We start from the raw sequence: 17,031 nt of genomic DNA, 5'->3' as shown, positions 1-17,031 counted from the left end.
CGATCTAATATTTCGTCGCTAACACCTTTTGTAGTGATGAAATATTAATTCGTTGTTGGTCATGTCCGAAGGCTAGGAATTAGAAGATGGTTATCTGGATGCTCCGCTCTGATATTGACTGGATGAAGACTTCTCATTATCCTACGTGTCACAAAAAACGTTAGTACTGGGCTAGGGAAGGGTCCCCGGTGTTGACCCTCCGACGCTCAAATCAGTGATCGAATTTTAGAGAGACATAGTAAAAAAACTATAGTAATGTGCGTGTAAAAAAATGTAGCATCGTATAGAAAAATGTAGCATCGTATACCTTTGCTTATAGGTGAATACCCCTTTTATAATCACTGTTGTGTTGCACAGATTATGAAACACTTCCAAAAAAGGCAGGCCATAAAGTAACCTTGACACCTTTCCTAAAATGAGCCCGCAAATCTCTATAATTGGACATGCTGGAAACTTCTAAAGTATGATTTGCCTACAGAATATCCTCTGTGGCACAAAAGGCCAAAAAAACGTATTAATTTATTGGGTTGTGGGACCTACCACAAGCTACTTTGACCAACCAATCACATTATCGATATAGTCCGACCGATTGTGACTGCTGAGGAGTATTTGGTCCATGTTTATGTGCGCAGTTAGCGACTCGACTTTCACTCAACTTTTTTACTCTAATTGTACTTGACCAGGTGTCTAGTATGTCTGATCGGACCCTACGTCTGATCGACTAGGGCACTCGATCGGGATATAGGTGCTTGACTATATACTTCCTCGTACTTCATCATTGTATCTCGACCAGAGGGTCAGGCATGTCCTTGGTTTAGCACTCACGGTCCGTTCAACATGGAGGTCCGGTTCGATTTTCACTTATTCTAAATGGTATTGACCACCCTTTAATCTTGGATTTTAAACCCCCCCCCCCCCCCCCTCAAATGGGCGCCCATTTTAAATATCGTATCAGTCGCTAAATTTTCATCATTATTTTAATGATTTTTTTTAGTGACATGTGATAATAAACTAAAAAAATATTTGACAAATCAATTTCAAATTATAAAATTAATGGAATAAAATGAGCCTATTATTTATTCCATAATTTTTTAACACCTTACATTATCCATATAATAATAAAAGTTTTCAGTCAATGAAATTAAATGACTTTAGGAAGAAAACATTGGAAGAAGAGGAAAACCCAAAGGAGGTAAAAGAAAGAAACAAGACATAAAACAATTTAAACAAAAAAGCAAAATTAAAATAAAAAATAAAAATGCTCATGACTAAGTATCGGAGAATAAAAACGTCCGTGAACAAAATAAATATTATCTATTTTTTAAGAAATATGATGGCAAAATATAAAATAGATAATTATGAATAATAAAATATAATTTTCTAATAATATAATAATAGGGTAAAAATTATAGGATCACCTCTCATTTTTCAAATCGTGAAAGCAACCCCGATCCTAACATTTAGGAGATTCAGGACAAAACGATAAAAATATACCTCATAATTTTTTTTTAATAAAGTAAAAATCATTTACAATGAGATTTTCTAACTTTTTAAATGTAAAATCATCTATAATATTATTTATTTCAAAATTTTTTAAAATATCTTTTTAATAGATAAAATTATTAATACATTCAATATCTCTTGTGATATCATTGATCTCAGGTATGTTTTCAACCATTTTAATTTTTAGAAACTTATCCTACAATTACAGGAATATTCAACAATATTCTATAAACAATTGCAACATTTGGATAACAATTTATATTTTTTACAAAATTAAGAATATCAACTGCCGACATTATCTCATTTGGTAAAATCGGTTGTAATATTTTTAATTCTGTAAACAAATCATCTAACTCAACATCTAATGAATTCTCATGCGTAAGAGTGGATGTCAAATTAATACAACATTTTCTCAACTCATCATTATCTAATGATTTTAATGTTTTCGAATCAAACAAAAAATCAATTTCATCAAATCTACATTTCAAGGAAGAAATTGTCATATCTGCAATAATCATAAAATAATTAATTTTAAAAGATTCTTCAGGTAATAGTGAAATTTCATCATCTTCTTTCTCATCAAATTATTATTTTTTTTCTAAAAATACAACGTTTCATTGAAAATATTGGCTCTATATTCATATCAGATGCAAGACTTTTAGCAATAAACAAACTTGTTGCAAAACTATCGTTCCTATACTTTTCAAAATATGATATTACACCATTTAATTGTTTAATAGAAAAATCAATGCACATAGATTTTGATTGTAATTTCTTACTTATCATATTTATAGCAAATAAAATGTTATACCAAATAATCATACAAGTAAAAATTCAAAACTTTCAATTGAGTTAATTATACTTTCAGCTTCACTCTTAGACTTTGCATCATCACAAATGCTATATAATTCTAATAAATCACTTCGCACTTCACGAGAACTTAAAAACAATGTATATATGCGTTGGACTACTCCAAAAAAAGAAACGGCTTTAACATAAGAATGTGGCATATCACTAAGAGTCAAATTAAGACTATGACAAGCGCATGACATGTATAATGCTCTTGGGTTTTGATCCTGTCCGAGTGCTGAGTCGACGGTTGCTAGGGACGTGGTGCTCTCGTTGACTCCGCGCAGCCCTGTGAGTGACGTAGACCTTCAGCGGGGAACCTACAAGCACAAAACCGAGCCGGGAAGGGGTTCCCAGCAATGATCCTCCGACGCTCAAGTCAGCCTCCGGCAACAAGAAATTGAAGTAGAATGACGAGAAATGTAACTACAGTGATGAGTCACGCATACCTCCGTTGAAGTCTGGGGGTCTTTATATAGGCTCTCTGAAGGCGCATGCACGCTTATCGATACGTGCACGCTTCTCAAAGTATACCTGTAATGAGTGTGTCAGAAAAGCATGTCTGACGCCATACCTTAACAGACCGACCATATCCCTGACGTGACAGTGGAGGCTTCCATCGTACGATTCTCTGTTTGACATGCCGCCAACCATGTCGCTTGTCGGTGACGCCTGCCCCGAGGAAGATATTCCCTCCCGCTCATCTTGTCGTCTACAAAACTGAGTGGGAGTCTGCTCAGCTGTGCCCCCATACTGTTGAGGGCGTGGCCGAGCCGAGTGGGAGGCCCGCTCATCCCCTAGTCCATCGTCCGACTCCGCTCGGCCCCTGAGCGTCGGAAACCCAGCATTGAGCTGGGTTGTCGCTCTGGCGCCCGGGCAGTACGTCAGCCACCCGGTCGTGGACGGGATGTTGACCGTGCTGACTCTGACCCCCACGTGTCATTGGCCCCTCTACCATCCGGGTCCCACTTTACCCCTGGATCAGATTTATTTCAAGAAATCTCTTTTGAATTCCTTGGTATTTTTTTTTCATATTAGAACCATTATCTTGACCTCTAATATTTTCAATATTAAGATCAAATGATTTTAATATATTTTTTAATTCATTAAAAAGTCCAAAACTAGATGTATCATTAATTTTAGAAACTCTAAAAAATACTCTTCTATTTTCACATTATTAACACATCGTACTATGAAAGTCATTTATTCTTGATGACTTATATCCTAAGTACAATAAAAAATTATTGAAAAATATTTTACCTCCTTAATTTTCTTAATGATAAGCTGGGTTGTCGCGCTGGCGCCCGGGCAGTACGTCGGCCACCCGGTCGTGCCGGGATGTTGACCGTGCTGACTCTGATCCCCATGTGTCATTGGCCCCTCTACCATCCGGGTCCCACTTTACCCCTGGATCAGATTTATTTCAAGAAACCTCTTTTGAATTCCTTGGTATTTTTTTTTCATATTAGAACCATTATCTTGACCTCTATTATTTTCAATATTAAGATCAAATGATTTTAATATATTTTTTAATTCATTAAAAAGTCCAAAACTAGATGTATCATTAACTTTTAGAAACTCAAAAAAATACTCTTCTATTTTCACATTGCTAGATGACATATTAACACATCGTACTATGAAAGTCATTTATTCTTGATGACTTATATCCTAAGTACAATAAAAAATTATTGAAAAATATTTTACCTCCTTAATTTTCTTAATGATAATCCTTCTAACATTATCAGCTAAAATAGAAATCAACTCATTTTGAATTTTATGACCAAGATAATGATGATGAATTTCATGATTTTGAATGTGTCTAATATGATCTTGCATCACAACGTCAAATTCAGCAATCATTTCAATTAACCCTAAAAAGTTTCCATTACTTTCTTGATATAGTTTCTCATTAGATCCCCGAAAAGCCAATCAATGTTTAGAAAGGTATTTACAATTGCTAATATTCTTGTAAGAACTTATCTCCAATGCTCTCTTTCTTTAGAAATTTCTTGTTGTAGATCTTTATCAATTGTTTCATTTTTATCTAATCTCATTTTTAATTCCTTATGTTCAATAGAATTTTTATGTTTTTTAAGTCGTTCACTGAAATGTTTCAAATCTCTAAAATCATCATTTGCTAAAGAACTTCTATTGTTTTCAAATTTAAATAACTTACAACAAAAATAATAAACTTTATTTATATGTTTATTATATACCAACCACTTTCGGTCTCTTACCTCTCTATTACTTAACTTTTAAAAATAATGAGCACTTGAAAAATGTCTAATTTAACACTTTCATGCTTACTGATTCTGTCAATTGATTTTTTCTTACCGTCATATTTTCTAAAATTTTTAATTTAGGTAAGTGTTTTATCAACATATGTAGCAAAGGAACATATCTAATTTAGCTCTTTCATGCTTACTATAACTAGTTATTTCGATTTTCTACTGGCTACTTTAACTATAACCCCAACTCTATTCATTGATTTAAACAAGATACGACTTATTTGAAATAAATTGAATGAACAAATTGATAAAAACGAATATTTCTCTGAGATTCTTGGTATTCTATGGTTCTTTTACACATCAATTGTCAAATCTTGGTCATTGAGATTCATGGATAATTCAGATTAATATTTTTAAATGTATCTTACATATTTTTTTATCCCCTTAAACAAACCGAAATGATTGAAGTTTTTCTATCTGGAATCATCTTACGTCTAATTCCTATTACTTTAGCAGGATTATTCGTAACCAAAATGATCAAAAAGAAATGTGAGATTCATTTCTTTTATAGGCCCCTTTTCAACTAAAACATCATGTGCATTGTTATCAAGATTATCCCAATTTCTTGAATCATATATATCAAGTGGAGGAATAAATTGTTTATCAATATTAGTATTCTCATTATCTACTACATTAGTAACATTTTCATGCTCTCTTAAATTATCTCTATCCTCATTAACATCATGAATTTCATTAGACTCATCATTAACATCACAAATTTTATTAGACTCATCATTTAACATCATGAATTTCATTAGATTCATGAATTTCATTAGACTCATCATTAACATCATGAATTTCATTAGACTCATCATTAACATCATGAATTTCATTAGACTCATCGTCAAAATCATGAATTTCTTTAGACTTACCTATATTATCCCTATTTAAAATTTCTATATTTTCATTAGAACTTGTACTTTTAATAAAGAATTTATGTAGAGCATCTCTTTGTGATTTAGTTAATTGTTCTAGTCTTTTTATTTTTTTTTCTTTTTTCACATCCAGAAATATATTTTTTAGGCAACATATTATAATTCACAAAATCACAACAATTGTAAAACTATAATATAAATCAACTCAATCTCAGTATAAAAGGAATAATAGCACCTGGATTTAAACACCTCGGACTCGGTAGACTATGGTACAGTAGTCGATAGTCACTGACTCAAGACACAACTCACAAGACTCAGTAACTGTTTGTTAATTTAACAATTAAGTCAAGATTAAATTCCAAATTTACAATTAACTAATTAGCAAAAAAAAATCCTATTCTATGAACAAATGAACAATTAAGTTAATAACCTTGTCCAATTGTCCTTGAATTGATTAAGGGATGAACAAAACTAGCCAAAGCCTCAACCACTGATGATGGAGAATGAAGATGCAGACCGTGACCGTGCAGAGTCTACAGACTTAAAGTCTTGCACTTGTAGTTGCAAACGAAGAGTTGAAGATGAGTAGATCTGTAGATGGTGCAACCGTCGACTATCGCAACTCGTTGATTCACTGTTACTCGCAAGTCGCAACTCGCAACGCAAGTCGCAAAGGTTCAAAACCTTTAGGTGCAGCGTGCAAGAGGAGTAGCCGTGTAGAGAAGAGGTGAAGGACTGAAGGAGCATGGGCGCAACCGCGCAATGCCGCAACCTCGCAGAGTGGCGGAGACGCAGAGTCGCAGGCAGAGCAAACAAAATTGAAAAAACAATTAACTAAATTTGTTGGGATTCTTGAGAAAGAGAAGACTCATAAGAGAGAAAAGAGAGAAGCCAAGAGAGAATCTGAGATGAAGGAGACACAGAGGTGAGAGAGGTGCAGAGCAAGGCGATTTTGCAAGACGAGCGACAGTCGACAGATGAGAATTTGAGGAATTACAAGCTGTGAAATAATAAAACTTAACCTAATTCCTAAATATATAAAAATATATATACATATACATATATAAAAAGTTTGGGCTCTGGGTAGTTGCCCAGGACCACCCAGCCTCTGGGCTAGGCCTGCGTCAAAGTAGCATCCCATTTTGATTTTTTTTGTTATCAAAATAGTATTTCATCTCCATGTAAAATGACACAGATACTCCATTGACACATGTATGCATTTGACACACACAATCACGGCAAGGAACATAGCCACTACAACTATAACAGTTGTAGCAGCTACAAAATTATAATTGTTATAATTATAATAATAATTGTAGCAGTTACGAATCCACAGCTACTATAATATTATAACAACTATGAAATCGTAACTGCTATAATCAATCGTTGTTATAACAAGCCACTATTATAATCAGCAGTCATTACAACCAACCGTTGCTACAACTGCAATTCATGCATAAGAGGAACATGTGTTCTTGTGTCTCCTTATCGATCGGACAGTCATGATATCCTCAAGATGTGTATGATATCCTTCTGATGTACATTATATTCTTGAGATATGATTTAATCCGTTCGATCGACGAGAGAATACGATGACACATGCTAGTTGGGAGAGAGGATCTGAACTCAAGATTACCACTCCCCCCTTGCTTAATAATTTAATATATCTTTAAAAAAAAATCATATATTAATATTAATAAATATATTTTTTTTTTACTTGTTAATTTTGCCTTTTATGCGGACTGTGTGTATATAAACTCGATCGAGAGTTGAGAAAGAAATTAAGCGTGAAAGTGGACCGGAAATTAAACAACATGGCGAGTTGCGGGGAACCATCCCGATCGCCGGAGGCAACGGCGGAGGACGTACCGGCGGGCCTCACGGCGGAGGAGTACGCGGATCTACGTCCCAGAATCGATTCCCACCACCGGTACCGCGTGGGCCCTGGGCAGTGCTCCTCGCTGCTGGCCCAGCGCATCCGCGCCCCCGCCTCGGCTGTCTGGTCGGTGGTCCGGCGATTCGACAGCCCGCAAGTCTACAAGCACTTCATCCGCAGCTGCACCATCAGTGGCGGGGCGGGGGAGGAAATCCGGCCGGGGTGCCTCCGCGAGGTGAGCGTCATCTCCGGGCTGCCCGCGAGCACCAGCACCGAGCGCCTCGACGTCCTCGACGAGGACCGGCGCGTGTCGGGATTCACCATCGTCGGCGGAGAGCACCGCCTCCGGAACTACCGATCGGTCACCACCGTCGACGAGCTCCGCGGCGGAGGGGGCCAGATCCGTGCGGTCGTGCTGGAGTCCTACATCGTCGACGTGCCCGAAGGCAACACGGAGGAAGACACTCGGCTCTTCGCCGACACCGTCGTGCGCCTCAACCTCCAGAAACTCGCCTCCGTAGCGGCGGCCGCGGCCGCCGCAGAGGAGCGGCGGCGGAGCTGAGGCAGCGAAATAGGGTATTTTCTACGGGAAAATTACAGAAACATCCTTCTATTTTGCTGCAATCGCAGAAAACCTCTCTGCTGTTCATCTTCTACATCAAACTTGGACGCTTCAATAATTCTCCCCCATCTCTCTCTCTTCTTTGTTTCCTTTTCAAACTTTGAATCAAAAAAGAGAAATCTTTTTTCTCCAAATGATCTCTTTGTTCATAGTTTTTAATTTTTATTATTGTTGTTATATATTTTTTTTTTTTGCATTTTGTGAATTAGGAATTGCTGATGAATCTCAATCTCTTAATTAGGAGTTGGACTTTCATAATCTCTTGCCATAAATGAGTTTGTATTTCTCTTTAATATTGTATCAACATTTGTTTAAGCTCATTTAAGCATCTTAAATAATGATGCAACTTGAATTATATGTAAGAATATTAATGGAATATTACTTTAATATTCAGTGCCAACCATTTATTTCTTATGTTTAAATTGTAATTTCAACCTTGTTTTAAGCTTTAATTTTTGTTAATCTCTCATTTCATGCACTTTTATTTTTTTCACAAACTTTTCACTTTAGTCCATTAAACTGATTCAAATACTAGCAATACTTCATTGGGCAAATCGAAAACTAGCAAATTATTGGGAGAAAAAATAGAAAAGGGACTAAAAACTAATGATGTTTAAAATATATACATAGAAGACTTTTAAGGCCATCCATTATTTCATATCTTTATTATTATTATTTTAAAAACTAATGATGTTTTAGAATATACATCATGTCACCAAATCTCTAGCAACTTTTTAAATATGTGAAACAAATTATTTTAATTTTAAAAAGTGAGAAAAAAGTCTTTTTTGCCTTTGAATATTCTTTGGAGTAGCCTTGGCGATGGTCCCACAATTAGATAAGTTAAATTTATTAAATAAAAAAAATCAAATAAACAATGTTACCTAACTGAAATATATATAATTTAATAAATTTCTAAAGTTTTAAGTATCTAAACTGAAATGTTAAATTGTTCTTCTGGCATTATCCGGTATAAAATATTTTTAAAAAAAATTTACGCCTAATACTTTATACACACCTCCTACCTACTAGAGTAGGTATATGCTTATGCATGTGGCATGGTAAAATTACAATTTTCACCAAGAAAAAATTATCAAAACATCTTGGAGTTTTAAATAAAAATATTAGAGGATAAAATGAGAAAAATAAAATAAAATGGGAAGGAGGAGCTTAATAAAAAATTTCTCAAATATTTTAATTCGTTGCCCACTAAAATATGTTATCTTCTCAAAGCCACATAGTGGCCCTTTGCGACCACATTTATAAAATAATAATAAATAATAAAAAAGGCATGCAGGCAGCTGGATTCCTAAATGGCATTGGTCAGTGAGAATGACCTTGATCAAGTTGGCAACTTGGCAATAAAATAAACACAGACAGCAAAAAGAATTTAATATACAGTATACTTAACTTTAATGCACAAATAAATAAATAAATAAATAAATAAAGTAATTATGCTAATGAAGCAAAGAAAGTAAACCACTCTTCTCTGCTTCTTTAACAGTTTTTAGTTTCATTCTGCTTGACAATTGATTATCTGATTAGGCAATGATGTGAGTGATTAGAGAGAATAAGTAAACAGTTAGAGAACATAATAACCATTTTGCAACAATAACAAGATTTCAGAAGAGAATTCTTCAATGAAGAAGCAAATAACAATATTTCGAGATGAATGAAGGCTCGAGAGGTGCTTGTTGAAGTGATTATCCGAGGCTGGATCTGGTTAGTTCGTATGCGAGGAAACATGCTGCGTTAGCAGGAACACTGCGAGCCATGGCCGGTCCGAAACCTTTGTATAGCCCCTTGACTCCCTCGGAAGCCAGAATTTTCCTGAAGGCGTCGATTGATCCAGTGTATTTTGGCTTCTTGTAGTCGTCGACCTGAATCACACTCTTGATGACGTCGGTCGGGTAGACTGATAGCCAGAAGGATGCACCGGCTAGACCTCCGGCGACAATCAAGGAACCTCTTCCCAGTCCTGAAGTGTCTTGACTGCCTGCGAAGTACTGCTTGAGGGCTTCGTAGACACCGAACATGGCTGCATTTCCGGGAACTTCTCGTGCCATGGTTGGAACCAAGCCTTTGAACAGGCCTCTGACGCCGGCTTCGCGAACAACATGCTTTGCGACATCAATTGGCCCTCCATACTTTGCTGCAGCTGAGTCTGCTAAAGCACTCTGAGCTTGCAACCTGTTTCAGAGTGTCATCACAATCAAGAAACAGAAGACTGCTGCAGGAAATTTAGTAACCATTTGCAAACTCAAACGAGTAGAAGTTCATAGAACACGATGCTTCTGGGTCGACGACCAATCTTCTTTTGCTTCAAGTAGTCTCAGATATGAGAATCAACCTATTAACTCATAATCGAGTAGATGATCGGTAGAGACTGATTTCATCTATGTTACTCAGACTCTAATGCAAGCTTCTGACAAGAATGTGCACATAAGTGTCCCTCATGTCTAATTTGATAAAATTTAGGCACATCCTCAACAATAGAGCTCAACCTGAGTGCATTTCCCTTTCTTATATTAAAATATTAGAAGAAAACCTAAGATAAATTAACACATCATTTAAGGAGAGGCTGATTTAGTATGTCATAGAAACGCAAGAACCAAACAGAAAGGAGAACCGAAAGTCTGATGTAGAGCCAATTTTAAGTTTCTGTCATTGTGGTAAAGCCAATAGAGCCCATAAAACTTCTAATATTTGGGCTCTTCATCTATGGATACTAACAGTCAGTCACCGGCACTCTGAATGTATGTATGTATGTATGTATGCATTGCATGAACACACGAAGCCTTGAGATAATGAGGTATGACAATGATCCCATTTACAGATATAGACGTGCCTCTTTTAATTGATAGGTGTATTGTGAATGATAACAAAATGCCTAATGGGCTTGGTCATCAAATGCGCCAATTATTGGTAAGAACCAATTAGGTTGATCCCATGGGATTTTCCACATTATAAAATTCCATGTTGACACTGGAAGGCATTTTTTTTTCTACTTGAAATGGCCTTCCACTGAATTGAACAGCAGTTGGACTAGGTTAACCTCTACGGTTTATATATAAACATAATATCTGATAATATTGAGTGAAGTAAATTGCATAGTAGTTTGATATAATAGCCAATTTACAAGCTGGGAACAAGGTGACCAAAAGAAATGAACAGACTTATCCATGGCATTAATTTCAGAGGTTGTTATGGACACGAAAAAGTTTTAAGATGTTGAACAAGGAATAACCACCACACTAATGATGTTATAGACATGGCAAGATTGATAGTTTTACATTGCAGATAACACAGATACACCAAATTAGAGGAGCAATATGGAAAAAAGATGCATATAAACAGGAGCCACATGAACTTATTTATCATTTAGAACATATTTACAGGAACATTCAGATTTACTGTGAAAAAAAAATCATGACCAAACTGCTTAGAACTCAGCAATAAATCTTCGAGAAATTCATTTGGTGACATAGTAAAAACTGCTTTTACTGGCTACTAGAAACTTAACAGGGAGAAAACATGCATTTAGAGACAAAGAAATAAAGACTACTAACCACTAACCTGCACTTGATCAATTCTGTAGGACATGCTAAAAAGGAAACTGCTACGCCAGCACCGGCACCGGCTATTACTTGCTGATTCACCGTTAGGGGAGCACCAGGTTGCGACCTCAATAATGCCTCCATTTGTCCCCTCACAGTAAACAAAACAGCATTAAATGCTGCAACAGTTGCAAGTGGAGCACCCATCCCTTTATATAGCCCTCTTGGCCCTTCAGCAGCTAATGTTTGCCTGACTGCATCCATGGCACCGGAATATTTGGGGGGTTGGCCAGGGAGTGGCGTTGGCTGGCTTTGGAGCTTAACCTTGATGGTGTCAAAAGGATGACCAACGATTAGCTGCGCAGCTCCACCAACAGTTCCAGCAGTGAGGTCCTTGGCTACATCTGACATCTACAACATTCAAAGACCGGGAACCTGAATGACTATGACATTATAACAACAACGTATACAAACTCGAGCTAATAAACAACATGCTAACGAACATAACAATCTCACTGCCTGATGAAACAGTCACCTTTTACTGAATTTTCAGTTTCCTGAAATCAAATACATGCTACTCATAAACTAGCCAGCTTGGAGAAATCTAACCATCGGAGAAAGAATATGTTTGTCATCAATGAATAATCACCTGATTATGTTGTTTTGTTGAATATAAAACAAGAGTCAAACATCACCAACCTCAGTTAACCAAGACAATGTCAAGTGAAACAGAAGGCACATTTAGAAGCATGAAAGAGGAGTTGCAAATATTGTGAACTGGTACATCTTCGAAAGCACGATATTAATCCTATTGTTTCTGAAAATAGGTAATATAGTGGAATCCAGACTGAAAAAATCCACAAGAATGAATCCAGAGAAATGAAGAAATACCTAGACTACTATCCTTGATCTTGTGCACAGTGACGCTTGCTCAAAAATCAGATCTTGTAGGTCTATGAAAGTGTCCACATGAGAAACAATTTCCACATTTTCGAAATGCGCCTCCATTACCATACAATTAATCATTTGAATTTCAGATCCCCATTGTCATCCATCAATTTGAAACTGCTCAACTCGCCCAAGTCTCCCATACTCAGGCGCAAAATTTTCAGTCAAAATTTCTTATAAATCATCATTCCCAAAAGGAAAAGGAAAAAAAAAAACATTCAAAAACATTCATCCAAACAAAAGAAAAGGTAAGGCCTTTCTAGATAGAGAGGAAAGACAGGGCCAAAAGATCAAGGGGAAACCTTTGCTCAAGCAACCTAAAATCGCCTGCGTCCGGGATCCACAATGTATTTGTTTAAGGGAAAAGAAAACCAGGCTTTGCGAGAATTAGGAGTGCGCATCTACACAAAAACAGGAAAAGAGGAGGAGATACGAGAGATTTACCTTGCCGGAAGAGGAAAAAAAAAGCCCCTTGTTCTGAATCAGCGACGGCGGCGGCGATTCTTGTGTGGTATCGATGTTTATATAACGAGTGCATAGGCGAGGGGTTGGTGGAGGAGAATCTTTCGTATCGTGGATGGATGAGGCGGAAGAGAATCTCTTGGCCGCGCGAGAGGCGCATCGTTTCGGTCGGATCGAATCGAGTTGCGTTTGGGATTTTGGAACGAAATGTATCGACCCAGACTTTCTCGAATTTATTTTACCGTATGATTTTTTTATTTCAATTTAACCGAATAATAAATTTTAAATATTGAAATGTAGATGGTTTCAATTTTTTTTAGAAAACAAAAATTTTAAAATCGAAGAGTTCGATCTAACCGATAGTATTCTTTCGACCGGAAAAGGCCGCGTCAGAAAGGCCCAATAGCCCACTATGATCGTTGGTAAAGGTCGTAGAGAGTGAGCGGGAGGGAGAGGCGAGGAGAGAGTTGGGGAGAGGGATCGACGGAGCCGAGTAGGAGGAACGCCGGAAAGATGGCGTCTTTTTCGTGGACGGAGGAGGATGTGCTACGGTGCTGCGGCAGCAAGCGTTTCGCCAAGGAGCTCGCCTCCGCCTCGCCCTTTTCCGACCTCCACCACGCGATCCAGTCCGCCCGCGGGATCTGGTTCAACAAGGTTGCACCTTTGCCCTCCTCTTCTCTACTCTCGATCACCCTCGCCTACCCCTTTCCTCACCTTCTAATTCTTCAGATCGACGTCGCCGGATGGCTCGAGGCCTTCGCGGCTCACCCGCCGATCGGATCCATCTCTCCCTCCGTTTCGCAGTCACTATTCTTTCAATCCCTCTCATTCCTTTTTCTATTCTGGAATCCTTTTAACTTTTTTTATTGTTGGCCGGATTAGGTGGTCCAAGGAAGAACAATCTGCTGCAATAGCTACCGCCACTGATACCACGTTGCAGGTGGATCTGATCATGTCCCCTTTATTTAATTTGAGAATTGAATTGAATTCTTTTTCTTTCATCAAACTGTAGGAATTGGTGGACTGGAATATCCGTTACCAGGAGAAGTTTGGGTTTGTGTTCCTCATCTGCGCCTCTGGAAGGGGCACACCGGAGATCCTTGCTGAATTGAAGGTAATTGCTAAAAGAATAAGTTTAGTTTGGTCATCTCTTGTTTATGCCTCACGTTTCAGCTTCAGAAAAATGGTTTGGTTTCACATTTACTCTTCAAACATAGTAGATTTGAATGTTGGGTAAGACTACGGCTGTATATTAAGGTTGAAGCTCTTATAATATCTTAATCTTCACAATATAATTGCCATCTTAATAACAAGATATATATTACATGTAAGCCATGATTATGAGTCTAGCCGCCTCCTATTGCCCATTTTGTCGTCTCAAAGAATCGACTAACTAAATTTAGACGTCAAACTATGCAGACTTTGTTAAGCTTTGCATAGAAATTGGAAATCGTGACTGAGAGAAGCACCTTCTTGATGTTATAAATCAGCACAATATGCTCATTTTTCTGGCTGGCTAGATCATCTTCTTAACATTATCATGCTATATGAGATTGCACAAAGAGAGAGGAGTTCAAAGAAATTCTTATGTTGCTTATAATTTGGAAATATGTAGTTCGTGGTCAAAATATGATAAACATTTTTCTTAATGTGGACAAAGATATTGAGTATGAATCATAGGAAAACAATGGGCATAGTTATAAACTGATGTAATTTTGTAAGATGGTCTGATCTACTTTCTTCTTTGACGGATGTTTTGTGTGGAATTAATATACATGCTCTGCTGAACTACAGTCTCGAAAGGCAGAAGTATGAATTTCCGCCTGCAAGATATGAGATGTTCTATGACACTATTATTTCTTCTTCTGCATAGAATGCAACCTCTCAAAATTTTTTTGTTATTTCACTAGCTTATTGCACCTTGCGACATGTTAAATGTTTAAAATTCACTTTTTGTATTTGTACAAATTGTAGCGTTTGATAATACCAACAGCTTCTTTTGAAAGAAACAGAATTTCGGCCATTTTTTAAGTGCAATATTTATGTTTCTGTCTTTTGAGTGTTTAAAATAACAACTGTTTGTTCATCTTATACCTACTGTAGAGGTCGAGAAAGTCTTGCTAATCCTGGAATGCTTGGGCAAGTTGCTTAAAAATTCACTCGTTATCTATTTGTTCAACTTCAAGTTACTATAGACTATGTATTACTTATTTATACATCGTTAGATCTAATTGTTTATCCAACTTACCAAAAATTTGTCATTAATTGGCCTATTTATGTCCTTGTCTGGACATAGATCAGTATGGATTTAGGTAATTGTGCTTTGAACACTGACAGTAACTCTAGCTATACAAGTTTAGTGAGATTTTAGTTGTCTCATTTATCTACTATCTGCATGCTGCTGTTCTTACTAGTTACATGCTTTCTTGCATGACAGTCTCGAGATTGGATTAATTGTTTACTTACTGAGTCTTCCTCTGTAGAAACGCTATGTGAATAGGCCCATTGTTGAACTTGAAATAGCAGCACAAGAGGAGATGAAAATAATCGAACTGCGTCTTGCTAGGCTTGTAAAATCTGATGTTGGATCAAACAGTTCAGCCCCCTCTTCTCTTCCTGTGAATTCTTCCATCACAGCAGGTGGTATTTACTTCATATCTCTTGTATCTTGAGCCCGGAAAAACATTTCTAGCTTTCGTCATTACATAATTATTTTTCAGTCAGTGTATTTCCATTATATATAATCATATCATATGCATATGTTCTTGAATGTTGCATTCTTCTATGATATCTTTTTTCACTGCTGTTAATGAAGAAAAATGTGTAAGAAATTTTCATGTTTCTTTAATTCCTTTACATTTCATGTATCTTCAGGCGGCAGCTCTCGCACCCGCCCACCCATCACAACCCACGTCTTGGACATTGCGCGTGGCTCTCCAGCCTCAGGCATGGATGTTCACTTGGAGATGTGGAAGGGAACTTCACAGCAGCCATTGTTCTCGAACCGAGAATCCACTGGCTGGGTATTGGTAGGCTCATCAACAACAAACACCGATGGCCGTAGTGGTCAACTGATGGGCATTGTCGATCATATTACTCCTGGCTTTTACCGGATAAGTTTCGACACGGGCAAATATGCACCGTCAGGATTCTTTCCTTATGTTAGCATTGTGTTTCAGGTGCGGAAGAATCAGACAGGCGATCACTTTCATGTTCCATTGTTGCATGCTCCCTTTTCCTTCAGTACCTACAGGGGCAGCTAAACAAGCTCGGTAGAACAGTGTCTTAGAACAAGGTCAAGGTGGTTTAATGAACAATCTCTGGTTCATCATTGGTTTAGGGTTTTATTCATCTTTAAGCACATTTTAAGTGTGATGTTATTGTAAGTGTTATTGTGCAATAAGCCTATCAATAATTTCCTCCTGCAAGGAATCACTGGTTAGTAAAAATCTATTGACACACATTTTAGTTTGATGGAGGGAGATAAAAAGGTCTCTAATTGATAACAGTTTGAAAGATTTAAATGTTATCAGAAATGTAGTCTCTTTCAGTTGATCAATTTGATGATTTCAGACAAAGTGTATCATTTAGCTCCTCTTGCACTTGATGTTCTTCATTCTCTGGAAACAAATTTTTATTGATTGATAATGGTTAAATAATCAGTTTATTGTGAGACTGAGTTTTGCATGGAAATTAAGAGTGTAACCAAGTTGAGCAGAACTTAGTTATATTTCAGTTTGTTTATTTATTTATTGAGTTTGTTTAAGCTTATTTGTTAAACATATTATCGAATTGAGCTCGAGCTTTTAGAAAACAACAATTGATGTTCTTTTCTATGTCATGTAAAAGGTCACCAAACATGACATTGTTTTAAACTCTCAGAAAACAAAAAACAACGCACAACAAAATTGTTGTCTGTCTCTCCATTAAAAACTAGGAAAAAAGAATGATTAACTCGATAGATATTATACACCTAAGAAATTGAGTAGGAATTGTTGTCTCTTTCTTATCGTAATATAAACAATCATGATCTGTCCCACAAGAAGATATT

The 17,031-nt window shown here is 36.9% G+C and overlaps 4 protein-coding genes across 7 annotated transcripts; 2 read left to right on the top strand and 2 right to left on the bottom strand.

Moving 5' to 3' along the window:
- Positions 1-1,694: 1,694 nt before the first annotated feature.
- LOC121982965 lies at positions 1,695-4,406 on the bottom strand. The gene is made up of 6 exons (XM_042535961.1): positions 4,342-4,406; positions 4,089-4,267; positions 3,342-3,435; positions 2,512-2,574; positions 2,178-2,281; positions 1,695-1,864 (listed from the first exon to the last, which is right to left on the bottom strand). The coding sequence occupies exons 1-6, from the start codon at positions 4,404-4,406 to the stop codon at positions 1,695-1,697; spliced, it is 675 nt and encodes a 224-aa protein (XP_042391895.1).
- A 2,897-nt stretch (positions 4,407-7,303) lies between these two features.
- On the top strand, positions 7,304-8,094 carry LOC121980794 (abscisic acid receptor PYL10-like). Its single transcript, XM_042533010.1, has one exon. The coding sequence runs from the start codon at positions 7,330-7,332 to the stop codon at positions 7,951-7,953; it is 624 nt and encodes a 207-aa protein (XP_042388944.1). The 5' UTR covers positions 7,304-7,329; the 3' UTR covers positions 7,954-8,094.
- Positions 8,095-9,595: 1,501 nt separating this feature from the next.
- On the bottom strand, positions 9,596-13,198 carry LOC121980793 (mitochondrial carnitine/acylcarnitine carrier-like protein). Of its 3 annotated transcripts, XM_042533009.1 has the most exons (5): positions 12,462-12,810; positions 12,270-12,387; positions 12,106-12,174; positions 11,590-11,981; positions 9,596-10,203 (listed from the first exon to the last, which is right to left on the bottom strand). In XM_042533009.1, exons 4-5 carry the CDS (start codon positions 11,979-11,981, stop codon positions 9,717-9,719), a joined length of 879 nt encoding a protein of 292 aa, XP_042388943.1. In that variant the 5' UTR covers positions 12,106-12,174; positions 12,270-12,387; positions 12,462-12,810; the 3' UTR covers positions 9,596-9,716. The 3 variants fall into 3 exon arrangements, with proteins under 3 accessions (XP_042388943.1, XP_042388941.1, XP_042388942.1); XM_042533007.1 differs by lacking the exons at positions 12,106-12,174; positions 12,270-12,387; positions 12,462-12,810 and adding an exon at positions 12,963-13,198; XM_042533008.1 differs by lacking the exons at positions 12,106-12,174; positions 12,270-12,387.
- Positions 13,199-13,406: 208 nt separating this feature from the next.
- LOC121980792 (uric acid degradation bifunctional protein TTL-like) lies at positions 13,407-16,454 on the top strand. 2 transcript variants are annotated; one of them, XM_042533006.1, is made up of 6 exons: positions 13,407-13,634; positions 13,710-13,783; positions 13,863-13,920; positions 13,993-14,094; positions 15,464-15,620; positions 15,855-16,454. In XM_042533006.1, exons 1-6 carry the CDS (start codon positions 13,494-13,496, stop codon positions 16,241-16,243), a joined length of 921 nt encoding a protein of 306 aa, XP_042388940.1. In that variant the 5' UTR covers positions 13,407-13,493; the 3' UTR covers positions 16,244-16,454. The 2 variants fall into 2 exon arrangements, with proteins under 2 accessions (XP_042388940.1, XP_042388939.1); XM_042533005.1 differs by having other exon boundaries at positions 13,710-13,920.
- The last annotated feature ends 577 nt before the right edge of the window (positions 16,455-17,031 follow it).

The sequence above is a fragment of the Zingiber officinale genome, chromosome 5A (assembly GCF_018446385.1).
Source record: "Zingiber officinale cultivar Zhangliang chromosome 5A, Zo_v1.1, whole genome shotgun sequence".
NCBI lineage: Eukaryota > Viridiplantae > Streptophyta > Magnoliopsida > Zingiberales > Zingiberaceae > Zingiber > Zingiber officinale.
This window is presented reverse-complemented; position numbering and strand designations above follow the sequence as displayed.

What these genes read in the sequence shown, in the direction of transcription:
- LOC121982965 (XM_042535961.1), bottom strand. Translation starts at nt 4,406, where the DNA reads ATGAGATTAGATAAAAATGAAACAATTGATAAAGATCTACAACAAGAA. An exon ending in TTCTATTTTAGCTGATAATG is followed by an intron (nt 3,436 to 4,088) that starts TTAGAAGGATTA and finishes ATATATTAAAAT; the next exon opens with CATTTGATCTTAATATTGAA. An exon ending in CAAAAGAGATTTCTTGAAAT is followed by an intron (nt 2,575 to 3,341) that starts AAATCTGATCCA and finishes CGGACAGGATCA; the next exon opens with AAACCCAAGAGCATTATACA.
- LOC121980794 (XM_042533010.1), top strand. Translation starts at nt 7,330, where the DNA reads ATGGCGAGTTGCGGGGAACCATCCCGATCGCCGGAGGCAACGGCGGAG.
- LOC121980793 (XM_042533007.1), bottom strand. Translation starts at nt 11,981, where the DNA reads ATGTCAGATGTAGCCAAGGACCTCACTGCTGGAACTGTTGGTGGAGCT. An exon ending in ACAGAATTGATCAAGTGCAG is followed by an intron (nt 10,204 to 11,589) that starts GTTAGTGGTTAG and finishes ACTCTGAAACAG; the next exon opens with GTTGCAAGCTCAGAGTGCTT.
- LOC121980792 (XM_042533005.1), top strand. Translation starts at nt 13,522, where the DNA reads ATGTGCTACGGTGCTGCGGCAGCAAGCGTTTCGCCAAGGAGCTCGCCT. An exon ending in CCACTGATACCACGTTGCAG is followed by an intron (nt 13,921 to 13,992) that starts GTGGATCTGATC and finishes ATCAAACTGTAG; the next exon opens with GAATTGGTGGACTGGAATAT. An exon ending in GAATTCTTCCATCACAGCAG is followed by an intron (nt 15,621 to 15,854) that starts GTGGTATTTACT and finishes ATGTATCTTCAG; the next exon opens with GCGGCAGCTCTCGCACCCGC.